Source organism: Bombina bombina, chromosome 2 (genome assembly GCF_027579735.1).
Source record: "Bombina bombina isolate aBomBom1 chromosome 2, aBomBom1.pri, whole genome shotgun sequence".
Classification (NCBI taxonomy): Eukaryota; Metazoa; Chordata; class Amphibia; order Anura; family Bombinatoridae; genus Bombina; species Bombina bombina.
In genome coordinates, this window is record NC_069500.1 from 987092252 (window position 1) to 987107393 (window position 15142).

Below are 15142 nucleotides of genomic sequence, written 5' to 3' on the forward strand. Positions count from 1 at the left end.
TTTCACTAATACATTGATAATAGAAAAGAGTATTTTAAAAGGCATCACTTTTATATGGTTTAAACACTTTCTTCACACTTGTTTGTATTCATAAAATAAGTTTTATTAATTTTCTCTTTACACTTTCAAACATGGTTATATGGACCCAGTAATATCTGTAATATCTGTAATATAAAGTAAAAAATTGAAAAAATTTTGTATTCCTTAAAAATCCAATTACATCCCTTAAGTGTACCACGCCCCTATTCCTACACAAATTCTTCTGAACATTTCACACATATATAAGTTGGAAGGAGCTTATATTTATAGGGAGTTTGGGATCTGATAGTTCCAGCGCTCTATTCATTCTAAACTAAACAATTAGTCTGTTAAACATGTCTGACACTGAGGAAACTCATTGTTCAATTTGTTTAGAAGCCATTGTGGAACCCCCTCTTAGAATGTGTCCCACTTGTACTGATATGTCTATAAATTGCAAACAGCATATTTTGACTTATAAAAATTTGGCATTAGATGATTCTCAGACAGAAGGAAGTCAGGTTTTGCCATCTAGTTCTCCCCAAGTGTCACAACCGGTAACGCCTGCACAAGCGACGCCAAGTACTTCTAGTGCGTCTAATTCTTTCACCTTGCAAGATATGGCTTCAGTTATGAATACTACCCTCACAGAGGTTTTATCTAAACTGCCTGGGTTGCAAGGGAAGTGCAGTAGCTCTGGGTTAAGAACAAATGCTGAGCCTTCTGACGCTTTAGTAGCCGTATCCGATATTCCCTCACAATGTTCTGAGGTAGGGATGAGGGATTTGCTGTCTGAGGGAGAGATTTCTGATTCAGGAAAGAAGTTCCCTCAGACAGATTCAGATATGACGGCATTTAAATTTAAGCTAGAGCACCTCCGCTTATTGCTCAAGGAGGTTTTAGCTACTTTGGATGATTGTGACCCTATTGTAGTTCTAGAGAAATTGTGTAAAACGGACAAATATTTAGAGGTTCCTGTCTACACTGATGTTTTTCCGGTCCCTAAGAGAATTTCTATACCTATTGAAGACAGTTGTGCTTTCATTAATCCTATGGATAAAAAATTAGAGGGTCTCCTAAAGAAAATTTTTGTTCATCAAGGATTTCTTCTTCAACCTATAGCATGCATTGTTCCTGTAACAACTGCAGCTGCCTTTTGGTTTGAGGCTCTAGAAGAGGCTCTTCAGATGGAGACCCCATTAGATGATATTTTGGACAGAATTAAGGCTCTTAAATTGTTTAATTCTTTTATTACAGACGCCGCTTTTCATCTTGCTAAGTTAGCGGCAAAGAATTCAGGTTTTGCCATTTTAGCGCGTAGAGCATTATGGCTTAAGTCCTGGTCAGCTGATGTGTCATCTAAATCTAAGCTTTTGTCCATCCCTTTCAAAGTTAAGACCTTATTCGGGCCTGCTCTGAAAGAGATTATTTCAGACATTACTGGCGGGAAGGGTCATACCCTCCCTCAGGATAGGTCAAATAAGACAAGGACCAAACAAAATAATTTTCGTTCCTTTCGAAACTTCAAGATTGGTCCCACTTCCTCTTACTCTACTGCAAAACAAGAGGGGAATTTTGCTCAATCCAAGCCAACCTGGAGACCTAATCAGACTTGGAACACGGGTAAACAGGCCAAAAAGCCTGCTGCTGCCACTGAGTCAGCATGAAGGGGTAGCCCCCGATCCGGGACCGGTTCTAGTAGGGGGCAGACTCTCTCTCTTTGCTCAGGCTTGGGCAAGAGACGTTCAGGATTCCTGTGCAATAGAAATTGTAACCCAGGGATACCTTCTAGATTTCAAGGACTCCCCTCCAAGCGGGAGGTTCCATCTTTCTCAATTGTCTGTAAACCCGGCAAAAAGAGAGGCGTTCTTACGCTGTGTAGAAGACCTTTTTACCATGGGTGTGATCTGCCCAGTTCCAGAAGCAGAACAAGGGCAGGGTTTCTACTCCAATCTGTTTATTGTTCCCAAAAAGGAAGGAACATTCAGACCAATTCTGGATCTCAAGATCCTAAACCAGTTCCTAAGAGTCCCATCCTTCAAGATGGAGACCATTCGGACAATCTTACCATTGATCCAGGAGGGTCAATATATGACCACCGTGGATTTAAAGGATGCGTATCTAAACATTCCTATCCACAAAGATCATCACCAGTTCCTCAGGTTCACCTTTCTGGACAAGCATTATCAGTTTGTGGCTCTTCCTTTCGGGTTGGCCACGGCGCCCCGTATCTTCACGAAAGTGCTAGGGTCCCTTCTGGCGGTTCTAAGGCCACGGGGAATAGCAGTGGCGCCTTATCTAGATGACATTATGATTCAAGCATCGACCTTCCAACTAGCCAAGTCTCACACAGACTTAGTGTTGGCCTTTCTAAGATCTCACGGATGGAAGGTGAACGTAAAAGAGTTCTCTTTCCCCCCTCACAAGAGTTTCATTTCTAGGGACTCTGATAGACTCAGTGGACATGAAAATATTTCTGACGGAGGTCAGGAAATCACAGATTTTGTCCACCTGCCGAGCTCTTCACTCCATTCTTCGGCCGTCAGTGGCTCAGTGTATGGAGGTAATCGGTCTAATGGTAGCGGCAATGGACATAGTTCCGTTTGCTCGTTTGCATCTCAGACCACTGCAACTATGCATTCTTAATCAGTGGAATGGGGATTATGTGGATTTATCTCCTCAGATAAATCTGGATCAAGAGACCAGAGACTCTCTTCTTTGGTGGTTGTCACAGGATCATCTCTCCCAGGGAATGTGTTTCTGCAGGCCAGAATGGGTTATAGTGACGACAGACGCCAGCCTTCTGGGCTGGGGTGCAGTCTGGAATTCCCTAAAGGCTCAGGGTTTATGGACTCGGGAGGAGGCTCTCATACCGATAAATATTCTGGAACTAAGAGTGATATTCAATGCTCTCCAGGCATGGCCTCAGCTGGCTTCAGCCAGATTCATCAGGTTTCAGTCGGACAACATCACGACTGTGACTTATTTCAATCATCAGGGCGGAACAAGGAGTTCCTTAGCGATGATAGAGGTCTCAAGGATAATCCAATGGGCAGAGGCTCACTCTTGCCATCGGTCAGCGATCTATATCCCAGGTGTAGAGAACTGGGAGGCAGACTTTCTAAGTCGTCAGACTTTTCATCCGGGGGAGTGGGAACCAGAATTGGATCTGATGGCGTCTTGTCAGAACGCCAAACTTCCTCGTTACGGCTCCAGGTCAAGGGATCCTCAGGCTGTACTGATAGATGCTCTGGTCATTCAACCTAGCTTATGTGTTTCCACTTTTCCCTCTCCTTCCACGTCTGATTGCCAGAATCAAACAGGAGAGAGCATCAGTGATTTTGATAGCGCCAAAAGTGGCCACGCAGGACTTGGTATGCAGACCTTTTGGACATGTCATCTCTTCCACCATGGTCTCTGCCACTGAGACAGGACCTTCTGATTCAAAGTCCATTCAAGCATCCAAATCTAATTTCTCTGCAACTGACTGCTTGGAGATTGAACGCTTGATTCTATCAAAGCGGGGTTTCTCTGAGTCAGTCATAAATACCTTGATTCAGGCTCGAAAGCCTGTTACCAGGAAAATCTATCATAAGATATGGCGTAAATATCTTTTTTGGTGCAAATCCAAAGGTTTCTCCTGGAGTAAAATCAGGATTCCTAGGATTTTGTCTTTTCTCCAAGAGGGATTGGAGAAAGGATTGTCAGCCAGTTCTCTAAAAGGACAGACATCTGCTCTGTCTATTTTGTTGCACAAGTGTCTGGCAGATGTTCCAGACGTTGAGGCTTTTTGTCAGGCTTTAGCTAGAATTAAGCCTGTGTTTAAATCTGTTGCTCCGCCATGGAGTCTAAATTTAGTTCTTAGAGTTCTTCAGGGGGTTCCGTTTGAACCCATGCATTCCATAGATATTAAGCTTTTATCTTGGAAAGTTTTGTTCCTAGTTGCTATCTCTTCAGCTCGAAGAGTTTCTGAACTATCTGCATTACAATGTGACTCGCCTTATCTTGTGTTCCATGCTGATAAGGTGGTATTACGTACCAAGCCTGGGTTCCTACCTAAGGTTGTTACTAACAGGAATATCAATCAGGAAATTGTTGTTCCTTCTCTGTGCCCTAATCCTTCTTGTAAGAAGGAACGTCTGTTGCACAACTTGGATGTGGTTCGTGCTTTGAAATTTTATTTGTAGGCAACCAAAGATTTTCGTCAAACATCTTCTTTGTTTGTTGTCTATTCTGGAAAGCGTAGGGGTCAAAAGGCTACGGCGACTTCTCTTTCCTTTTGGCTGAAAAGCATCATCCGTTTGGCTTATGAGACTGCTGGACAGCAGCCTCCTGAAAGGATTACAGCTCATTCTACTAGAGCGGTAGCTTCTACATGGGCTTTTAAAAATTATGCTTCTGTTGAACAGATTTGTAAGGCTGCGACTTGGTCTTCGCTTCATAAATTTTCCAAATTTTACAAATTTTATACTTTTGCTTCTTCGGAGGCTATTTGTGGGAGAAAGGTTTTGCAAGCAGTGGTGCCTTTCGTTTAGGTTTCTGTCTTGTCCCTCCCTTCATCCGTGTCCTAAAGCTTTGGTATTGGTATCCCACAAGTAAGGATGAATCCGTGGACTCGGTACATCATGCAAAAGAAAACAAAATTCATGCTTACCTGTTAAATTTCTTTCTTTTGCGATGTACCGAGTCCACGGCCCACCCTGTCTATTAACGACAGATGGTATTTTTGTTTAAGTACTTCAGTCACCTCTGCACCTTTTAGTTTCTCCTTTTTCTTCCTTGGCCTTCGGTCGAATGACTGGGGGGTGGAGTTAAGGGGGGATTTCCCGGAAATCCACTTAAAGGGACACTGAACCCAAATGATTTATTTCATGATTCAGATAGAGCATGCAATTTTAAGAAACTTTCTAATTTACTCATATTATCACATTTTCTTTATTCTCTTGGTATCTTTATTTGAAAATCAAGAATGTAAGTTTAGATTCCCTCCCATTTTTGGTGAACAACCTGGGTTGTTCTTGATGATTGGTGGATAAATTCACCCACCAATAAACAGGGTCTGAACCAAAAAAATAGCTTAGATGCCTTCTTTTTCAAATAAAGATAGCAAGAGAACATTTCATAATAGGAGTAAATTAGAAAGTTGCTTAAAATTGCACGCTCTATCTGAATCACAAAAGAAAATTGGGTTCAGTGTCTCTTTAAAGGGGGTGAAAAGGTGGGTGATTTATGAGGATACCTATATCTAAAAAACAGAAGATGTTAGAAAAGCAAAAAAAATAAAATAAGCTTACATGCCAAATTTCTTGCTCCTAACGCCAGTAGTTCTCAAGATATGGATATCACAAAAAAATTAAAACACTTTTTTTCACATCTGGCAGTTGAGTCATAATATATCATTACAATTTTATATTCAATTAATTGTAATCAGAATAATAACATATTTCTCCAACATAGGTGTGTCCGGTCCACGGCGTCATCCTTACTTGTGGGATATTCTCTTCCCCAACAGGAAATGGCAGAGCCCAGCAAAGCTGGTCACATGATCCCTCCTAGGCTCCGCCTTCCCCAGTCATTCTCTTTGCCGTTGTACAGGCAACATCTCCACGGAGATGGCTTAGAGTTTTTTGGTGTTTAAATGTAGTTTTTATTCTTCAATCAAGAGTTTGTTATTTTAAAATAGTGCTGGTATGTACTATTTACTCTGAAACAGAAAAGAGATGAAGATTTCTGTTTGTAAGAGGAAAATGATTTTAGCAACCGTTACTAAAATCGATGGCTGTTTCCACACAGGACTGTTGAGAGGAATTAACTTCAGTTGGGGGAAACAGTGAGCAGACTTTTGCTGCTTGAGGTATGACACATTTCTAACAAGACTTGGTAATGCTGGAAGCTGTCATTTTCCCTATGGGATCCGGTAAGCCATTTTTATTAAATAAGAATAAAGGGCTTCACAAGGGCTTTAAAGGCTGGTAGACATTTTTCTGGGCTAAAACGATTGATTTATAAGCATTTTTAATAGTTTTTAGCTTTGAGGAGTTATTTTATTCTTGGGAATTATGTTAAATAACCGGCAGGCACTGTATTGGACACCTTTTTCACTGGGGGCCTTCTCTAATCATAGGCAGAGCCTCATTTTCGCGACCACTAATGCGCAGTTGTTTTTGGGAAGCAAGGCATGCAGATGCATGTGTGAGGAGCTCAGATACATAGAAAAAGCTTACTGAAGGCGTCATTTGGTATCGTATTCCCCTCTGGGCTTGGTTGGGTCTCAGCAAAGCAGATACCAGGGACTGTATAGGGGTTAAATATAAAAACGGCTCCGGTTCCGTTATTTTAAGAGTTAAAGCTTTCAAATTTGGTGTGCAATACTTTTAAGGCTTTAAGACACTGTGGTGAAATTTTGGTGAATTTTGAACAATTCCTTCATACTTTTTCACATATTCAGTAATAAAGTGTGTTCAGTTTAAAATTTAAAGTGACAGTAACGGTTTTATTTTAAAACGTTTTTTGTACTTTGTTATCAAGTTTATGCCTGTTTAACATGTCTGAACTATCAGATAGACTATGTTCTATATGTGAGGAAGCCAAGGTTCCTTCTCATTTAAATAGATGTGATGTATGTGACACAAAATTTAGAGAAAATGATGCCCAAGATGATTCCTCAAGTGAGGGGAGTAAGCATGGTACTGCATCTTCCCCTCCTTCGTCTACGCCAGTCTTGCCCACACAGGAGGCCCCTAGTACATCTAGTGCGCCAATACTCCTTACTATGCAACAATTAACGGCTGTAATGGATAATTCTATCAAAAACATTTTAGCCAAAATGCCCACTTATCAGCGAAAGCGCGACTGCTCTGTTTTAGAAAATACCGAAGAGCATGAGGACGCTGATGATAATGGTTCTGACATGCCCCTACACCAGTCTGAGGGGGCCAGGGAGGTTTTGTCTGAGGGAGAAATTTCAGATTCAGGGAAAATTTCTCAACAAGCTGAACCTGATGTGATTACATTCAAATTTAAATTGGAACATCTCCGCGCTCTGCTTAAGGAGGTGTTATCTACTCTGGATGATTGTGACAATTTGGTCATTCCAGAGAAATTATGTAAGATGGACAAGTTCCTAGAGGTCCCGGGGCCCCCCGAAGCTTTTCCTATACCCAAGCGGGTGGCGGACATTGTAAACAAAGAATGGGAAAGGCCCGGCATACCTTTTGTCCCTCCCCCTATATTTAAGAAATTGTTTCCTATGGTCGACCCCAGAAAGGACTTATGGCAGACAGTCCCCAAGGTCGAAGGGGCGGTTTCTACTCTAAATAAACGCACTACTATCCCTATAGAAGATAGTTGTGCTTTCAAAGATCCTATGGATAAAAAATTAGAGGGTTTGCTTAAAAAGATGTTTGTTCAGCAAGGTTACCTTCTACAACCAATTTCATGCATTGTTCCTGTCACTACAGCAGCGTGTTTCTGGTTCGATGAACTAGAAAAGTCGCTCAATAAAGATTCTTCTTATGAGGAGATTATGGACAGAATTCATGCTCTTAAATTGGCTAACTCTTTTACTTTGGACGCCACTTTGCAATTGGCTAGATTAGCGGCGAAAAATTCGGGGTTTGCTATTGTGGCGCGCAGAGCGCTTTGGCTAAAATCTTGGTCAGCGGATGCGTCTTCCAAGAACAAATTGCTTAACATACCTTTCAAGGGGAAAACGCTGTTTGGCCCTGACTTGAAAGAGATTATTTCAGATATCACTGGGGGTAAGGGCCACGCCCTTCCTCAGGATAGGTCTTTCAAGGCTAAAAATAAACCAAATTTTCGTCCCTTTCGCAGAAACGGACCAGCCCCAAGTTCTACATCCTTTAAGCAAGAGGGTAATACTTCTCAAACCAAGCCAGCCTGGAGGCCAATGCAAGGCTGGAACAAAGGTAAGCAGGCCAAGAAACCTGCCACTGCTACCAAGACAGCATGAGATGTTGGCCCCCGATCCGGGACCGGATCTGGTGGGGGGCAGACTTTCTCTCTTCGCTCAGGCTTGGGCAAGAGATGTTCTGGATCCTTGGGCGCTAGAAATAGTCTCCCAAGGTTATCTTCTGGAATTCTAGGAGCTACCCCCAAGGGGGAGGTTCCACAGGTCTCAATTGTCTTCAGACCACATAAAAAGACAGGCATTCTTACATTGTGTAGAAGACCTGTTAAAAATGGGAGTGATTCATCCTGTTCCATTAGGAGAACAAGGGATGGGATTCTACTCCAATCTGTTCATAGTTCCCAAAAAAGAGGGAACATTCAGACCAATCTTAGATCTCAAGATCCTAAACAAATTTCTCAAGGTTCCATCGTTCAAAATGGAAACCATTCGGACAATTCTTCCTACCATCCAGGAAGGTCAATTCATGACCACGGTGGATTTAAAGGATGCGTATCTACATATTCCTATCCACAAGGAACATCATCGGTTCCTAAGGTTCGCCTTTCTGGACAAGCATTACCAGTTTGTGGCACTTCCATTCGGATTAGCCACTGCTCCAAGAATTTTCACAAAGGTACTAGGGTCCCTTCTAGCGGTGCTAAGACCAAGGGGCATTGCAGTAGTACCTTACTTGGACGACATACTGATTCAAGCGTCGTCTCTACCTCAAGCAAAGGCTCATACGGACATTGTCCTGGCCTTTAAAGGATGCGTATCTACATATTCCTATCCACAAGGAACATCATCGGTTCCTAAGGTTCGCCTTTCTGGACAAGCATTACCAGTTTGTGGCACTTCCATTCGGATTAGCCACTGCTCCAAGAATTTTCACAAAGGTACTAGGGTCCCTTCTAGCGGTGCTAAGACCAAGGGGCATTGCAGTAGTACCTTACTTGGACGACATACTGATTCAAGCGTCGTCTCTACCTCAAGCAAAGGCTCATACGGACATTGTCCTTCCCTTCTTGGGAACAATAATAGACTCCTTAGAAATGAGGATTTTTCTGACAGAAGCCAGAAAATCAAAACTTCTAAGCGCTTGTCAAGTACTTCATTCTGTTCTTCTTCCTTCCATAGCGCAGTGCATGGAAGTAATAGGTTTGATGGTCGCGGCAATGGACATAGTTCCTTTTGCGCGAATTCATCTAAGACCATTACAACTGTGCATGCTCAGTCAGTGGAATGGGGATTATACAGACTTGTCTCCGACGATACAAGTAGATCAGAGGACCAGAGATTCACTCCGTTGGTGGCTGACCCTGGACAACCTGTCACAAGGGATGAGCTTCCGCAGACCAGAGTGGGTCATTGTCACGACCGACGCCAGTCTGGTGGGCTGGGGCGCGGTCTGGGAACCCCTGAAAGCTCAGGGTCTTTGGTCTCGGGAAGAATCTCTTCTCCCGATAAATATTCTGGAACTGAGAGCGATATTCAATGCTCTCAAGGCTTGGCCTCAGCTAGCAAAGGCCAAATTCATTCGGTTTCAATCAGACAACATGACGACTGTTGCGTATATCAACCATCAGGGGGGAACAAGGAGTTCCCTGGCGATGGAAGAAGTGACCAAAATAATTCAATGGGCGGAGACTCACTCCTGCCACTTGTCTGCAATCCACATCCCAGGAGTGGAAAATTGGGAAGCGGATTTTCTGAGTCGTCAGACATTTCATCCGGGGGAGTGGGAACTCCATCCGGAAATCTTTGCCCAAATAATTCAATTGTGGGGCATTCCAGACATGGATCTGATGGCGTCTCGTCAGAACTTCAAGGTTCCTTGCTACGGGTCCAGATCCAGGGATCCCAAGGCGACTCTAGTGGATGCACTAGTAGCACCTTGGAGCTTCAACCTAGCTTATGTGTTCCCACCGTTTCCTCTCATTCCCAGGCTGGTAGCCAGGATCAAACAGGAGAGGGTATCGGTGATCTTGATAGCTCCTGCGTGGCCACGCAGGACTTGGTATGCAGATCTGGTGAATATGTCATCGGCTCCACCATGGAGGCTACCTTTGAGACAGGACCTTCTTGTTCAAGGTCCGTTCGAACATCCGAATCTGGCCTCACTCCAACTGACTGCTTGGAGATTGAACGCTTGATTTTATCAAAGCGAGGGTTCTCAGATTCTGTCATTGATACTCTTGTTCAGGCCAGAAAGCCTGTAACTAGAAAAATCTACCATAAAATATGGAAAAAATATATCTGTTGGTGTGAATCTAAAGGATTCCCATGGAACAAGATAAAAATTCCTAAGATTCTATCCTTTCTTCAAGAAGGTTTGGAGAAAGGATTATCTGCGAGTTCTTTGAAGGGACAGATTTCTGCTTTATCTGTTTTACTTCACAAAAAGCTGGCGGCTGTGCCAGATGTTCAAGCTTTTGTTCAGGCTCTGGTTAGAATCAAGCCTGTTTACAAACCTTTGACTCCTCCTTGGAGTCTTAATTTAGTTCTTTCAGTTCTTCAGGGGGTTCCGTTTGAACCCCTACATTCCGTTGATATCAAGTTATTATCTTGGAAAGTTTTGTTTTTGGTTGCAATTTCTTCTGCTAGAAGAGTTTCAGAGTTATCTGCTCTGCAGTGTTCTCCTCCTTATCTGGTGTTCCATGCAGATAAGGTGGTTTTGCGTACTAAACCTGGTTTTCTTCCGAAAGTTGTTTCTAACAAAAATATTAACCAGGAGATAGTCGTGCCTTCTTTGTGTCCGAATCCAGTTTCAAAGAAGGAACGTTTGTTGCACAATTTGGATGTAGTTCGTGCTCTAAAATTCTATTTAGAGGCTACAAAGGATTTCAGACAAACATCTTCCTTGTTTGTTGTTTATTCTGGTAAAAGGAGAGGTCAAAAAGCAACTTCTACCTCTCTCTCTTTTTGGCTTAAAAGCATCATCAGATTGGCTTATGAGACTGCCGGACGACAGCCTCCTGAAAGAATCACAGCTCATTCCACTAGGGCCGTGGCTTCCACATGGGCCTTCAAGAACGAGGCTTCTGTTGATCAGATATGTAAGGCAGCGACTTGGTCTTCACTGCACACTTTTACTAAATTTTACAAATTTGATACTTTTGTTTCTTCTGAGGCTATTTTTGGGAGAAAGGTTTTGCAAGCCGTGGTGCCTTCCATTTAGGTGACCTGATTTGCTCCCTCCCATCATCCGTGTCCTAAAGCTTTGGTATTGGTTCCCACAAGTAAGGATGACGCCGTGGACCGGACACACCTATGTTGGAGAAAACAGAATTTATGTTTACCTGATAAATTACTTTCTCCAACGGTGTGTCCGGTCCACGGCCCGCCCTGGTTTTTTAATCAGGTCTGATGATTTATTTTCTCTAACTACAGTCACCACGGTATCATATGATTTCTCCTATGCAAATATTCCTCCTTTACGTCGGTCGAATGACTGGGGAAGGCGGAGCCTAGGAGGCATCATGTGACCAGCTTTGCTGGGCTCTTTGCCATTTCCTGTTGGGGAAGAGAATATCCCACAAGTAAGGATGACGCCGTGGACCGGACACACCGTTGGAGAAAGTAATTTATCAGGTAAACATAAATTCTGTTTTTTGATGTGCCAGACAGATGCCCCACCCTCAACTTGGTGCATGTACGAGAAACACCAAGATGATTGGTGCCCATGTACGAGAAACACCAAGAATTAACAAAAATTCACATGTGTGCAACCCAAACGGGCACAGACGTGAGGGCACACAATCCACGCGAGCGAAGTCGCAGGCAACAGCTGGTATATAAATATATATATATATATATATATATATATATATAAAAACATATATGTACATCTGGTTGTACTTAGAAATGCTAAAGTTGGTAATATTTCATTTCTGTTGTATTATATCTGTGTAATTTTAAAGAAACTTGTATCTATTTTTCTAAATGGTATTTTCACCTATGGTTGCCTCTGAACACAATCCCAACAAACATTCTTAGTGCTGCAATTTTACTTCCTTACTAAAGACCTGAATTAAGTGGCTTTATTTTAACCACTCAATCAAACTAGCCTATCCCCTCTGATTTTCCTCTTCATATTTATCAAATCAAACCTATTGATCCTGACATGTCTCTGCTGGATTGCTGATTGTTACAGGTACAATTTCAAAAGCAAGAGAGGGCTGCACAAAAAAAGTAAAGCTTCCATTCCTGTGAGGTAATGCTTGCTGTTGTATGCATTAAATTTATGTCCTATCTACGGAAACAATACTCATCTGGCCAAAACCCCATTACAGGCAACTGTACAACTGCTTTTTTTAAACTTATAATGCAATGATATTTGGTTTTCTGAAAGCTTTGTAGAGCTATTGAATATATACCACTTGTGGACCTTTTCTTCTGGATGTAATGGGAGATTTTCTCTGACATGTCTGGCAATCATAATGACCCAGCACATAACTCTTATATAGCTTTGATAAATCCCTTGCTGTGTACGATAGAGCCTTGAAGTTATTTCAACCTAGTGGGTCATATCTCTTGTAATAAGATCTCATTACGTTGTAAACCTCAAGCCTGATTTTCTGGCCCAGTTGTGAATTCAGAAATGGTTATGGTATTAAAGGCTTGGCAACACCGGCACATCCCTGAACTTTTGACATAGAGAGCAAAGCTTTGATTAGCACAACTTTTAAACGTGTGTGCTTTTTTATGTTCTAAAAATGTGCTTATCAATTTTTAAACAATATGAAAAATTATGTAAATTAAAGAGACATAAATTTCAAATTCATTTCCACATTAAGTAATATTTAATTATGCTTACTAAATATAATTTGCAAGGCACTTTCATTATTTATTATGACACTTTTTTATGTAATTTACTTCTGAATATTGTGTGCGGGGGATTCTTTAGTTTTTTTTTCTTTGTTTTCAATTCCCTCAAGAGGTTTAAAGCAGCTGCTCCAGGCTTCAGAAGCTTAAATGCTGCTACACTTCACAGTGCTTGCTTGATCAGTATGGAAGCTCATTTGTGTCTTAAAGAGATATATAGCACAGTAGAGCATTTTCTTTTTGGACTATTACTAATAGTATTTTTTTTAAAATGGGCTTTCTTTCACCAAAGTTTACCTTCATTTTAAATGAATATTAATGTAAAATTCAATATTTATATTAACAAAAAGCAAATAAAGTTTAAAAAGTATTTTTCATGTTGTTCAAATTTGCATATTTAGGCACTAAAGTATCCATAGTTGATTGGTTAATAGGACAATTCTTACAGCTATTTTGGTAGACAGAGACACAACTACACTAGCATAACAAGGAAGAGTAGGTTTAAATAGCAAAGGAACATCCATTTTGTTTTAAGTAAAATTAATTAGACAAAAGAAAAGGTTACTTTTATATTCCTTTAATTAATGTCATCTTGTTTTCACGCTGTTGTCTCACCTGTGCACTTTTTCTCACATTTTTGTGATTTTTTTATGCAGCAACTTGCACATTGAGTATTTTTATTACAACCTATGAGAACTAGTGTGTGTGTATAGATGTGTGTGTGTGTATATATATATATATATATATATATATATATATATATATATATATATATATATATATATATATATATATATATACATACATATATACACATACATACATACATACATACATACATACATACATACATATACACACACACTCACTATAGTCCACATGTATCAAACTGTTATTTATGGCTTCATATTTGGTAGCCAACTTCTTCACACCTCAAAATTGCTTGATTTTATTTTTTTACTTATTTAGCCTGAAATTGCCCACCAATCTTGGCTGAATAGCCTGCATTATTTCAGTGAATATGTCTTTTGGAAATGGAAAATTATTGTTTAACTTCGATCTAGTTCTCAGGCATCAGTCACATGTTATAGCCTTTTTGTAGCTAAGTATATAAATGCTTATCTAATTTATACCAACAAATATTTACATTATATTCATACAACAAAAGTAATTCTCACAAATGTACATATCTTGCTTGAATGTACTCAGGTGATAAAAAAGAAAAGAAACCTGCTGCAGCGGATGATGATGCAAGACCAGTAGACGTTTCCCGTTTAGATCTTCGTGTTGGATGCATCATCTCTGCCAAAAAGCATCCAGATGCTGACTCTTTGTATGTTGAAGAGGTAGATGTTGGCGAAGCATCCCCACGGACTGTTGTTAGTGGTCTCGTCAAGCATGTGCCACTTGAGCAGGTATGAAGTATTGAAGAGTTTACTAACCATTAATCACCTATATGGGTCTTTACTCCTCTTCTTTAAATTGAGGGGTCACACACCATGGTGACTATTTGTTCATTTCCATAGATATAGTAATCCCCTTATAGATTCATAAGCCATTGCGACACCTAAAATATTTAGAGCGACATGAGACATCTTATTTGAAAGAGGCAGTCTTCCTCTTTCACATAAATAGTTGTGTTTTCCTCCAGCTGCCAGGGGATTGTCATGACAGTGGCAAATACCTTAAAGAATTGGACCTATTTTAAGGGGTATGGGACCTCTAAAGAAAGCCTGTGTCAACACCAAGGCATATGAATATATCATACCTCATATTTGAAAGAGGGGATTCACCTTTTCAAATAAGAGGCTTTATGTCCTCATATTGTAAAATTAAGTGACATTGTATGGAATCTACATAGGATGATATACTGTTGCACACATTTTATTTTTATGGGGGGTTCTATTTTTTTTTTTTTTTGGTCATGTTAACACCAAATTGAATTGGTAGTCCAGTAAGATCACATCTATATTTACCATGTGTCCTCTTTTGTTCGCAAAACAATAGTAATGCTTTCTTTTCATCTCTGGTTGGATGGCGAGACTGATTTAAAGGGACAGTCTACTCCAAAAATGTTATTGTTTAAAGGGACACTAAAGTCAAAATTAAACTTTCATGATTCAGATATAGCATGCAGTTTTAAGAGACTTTCCAATTTACTTCTATTATCAAATTTTGCACATTCATTTTATATACACACTTTTGGGGAAAAGATAAATTTGTTACAAAAAAAGTTTAGAGTAAGTGTTATTACATTGTCTTTATATTATGCATTTGTTAATTATCCAATTATAATGTATTTAGTGGTCCTTTAAAAAGATAGCACCTTTACTACCCATTCCCCAGCTTTGCACTACCAACATTGTTATATTAATATACTTTATAACC

At 40.5% G+C, this 15142-nt stretch overlaps 1 protein-coding gene across 3 annotated transcripts in view; it reads left to right on the plus strand.

The window, feature by feature from the left end:
- The window catches only part of AIMP1 (aminoacyl tRNA synthetase complex interacting multifunctional protein 1), a 210197-nt gene that overhangs the window by 112454 nt on the left and 82601 nt on the right, over positions 1 to 15142 (plus strand). For all 3 annotated transcript variants that reach the window (XM_053703515.1, XM_053703517.1, XM_053703516.1), the window contains one exon: positions 13964 to 14169. In XM_053703515.1, the coding sequence (XP_053559490.1) occupies positions 13964 to 14169 (206 nt within the window). The remainder of the gene's footprint in view (positions 1 to 13963; positions 14170 to 15142) is intronic.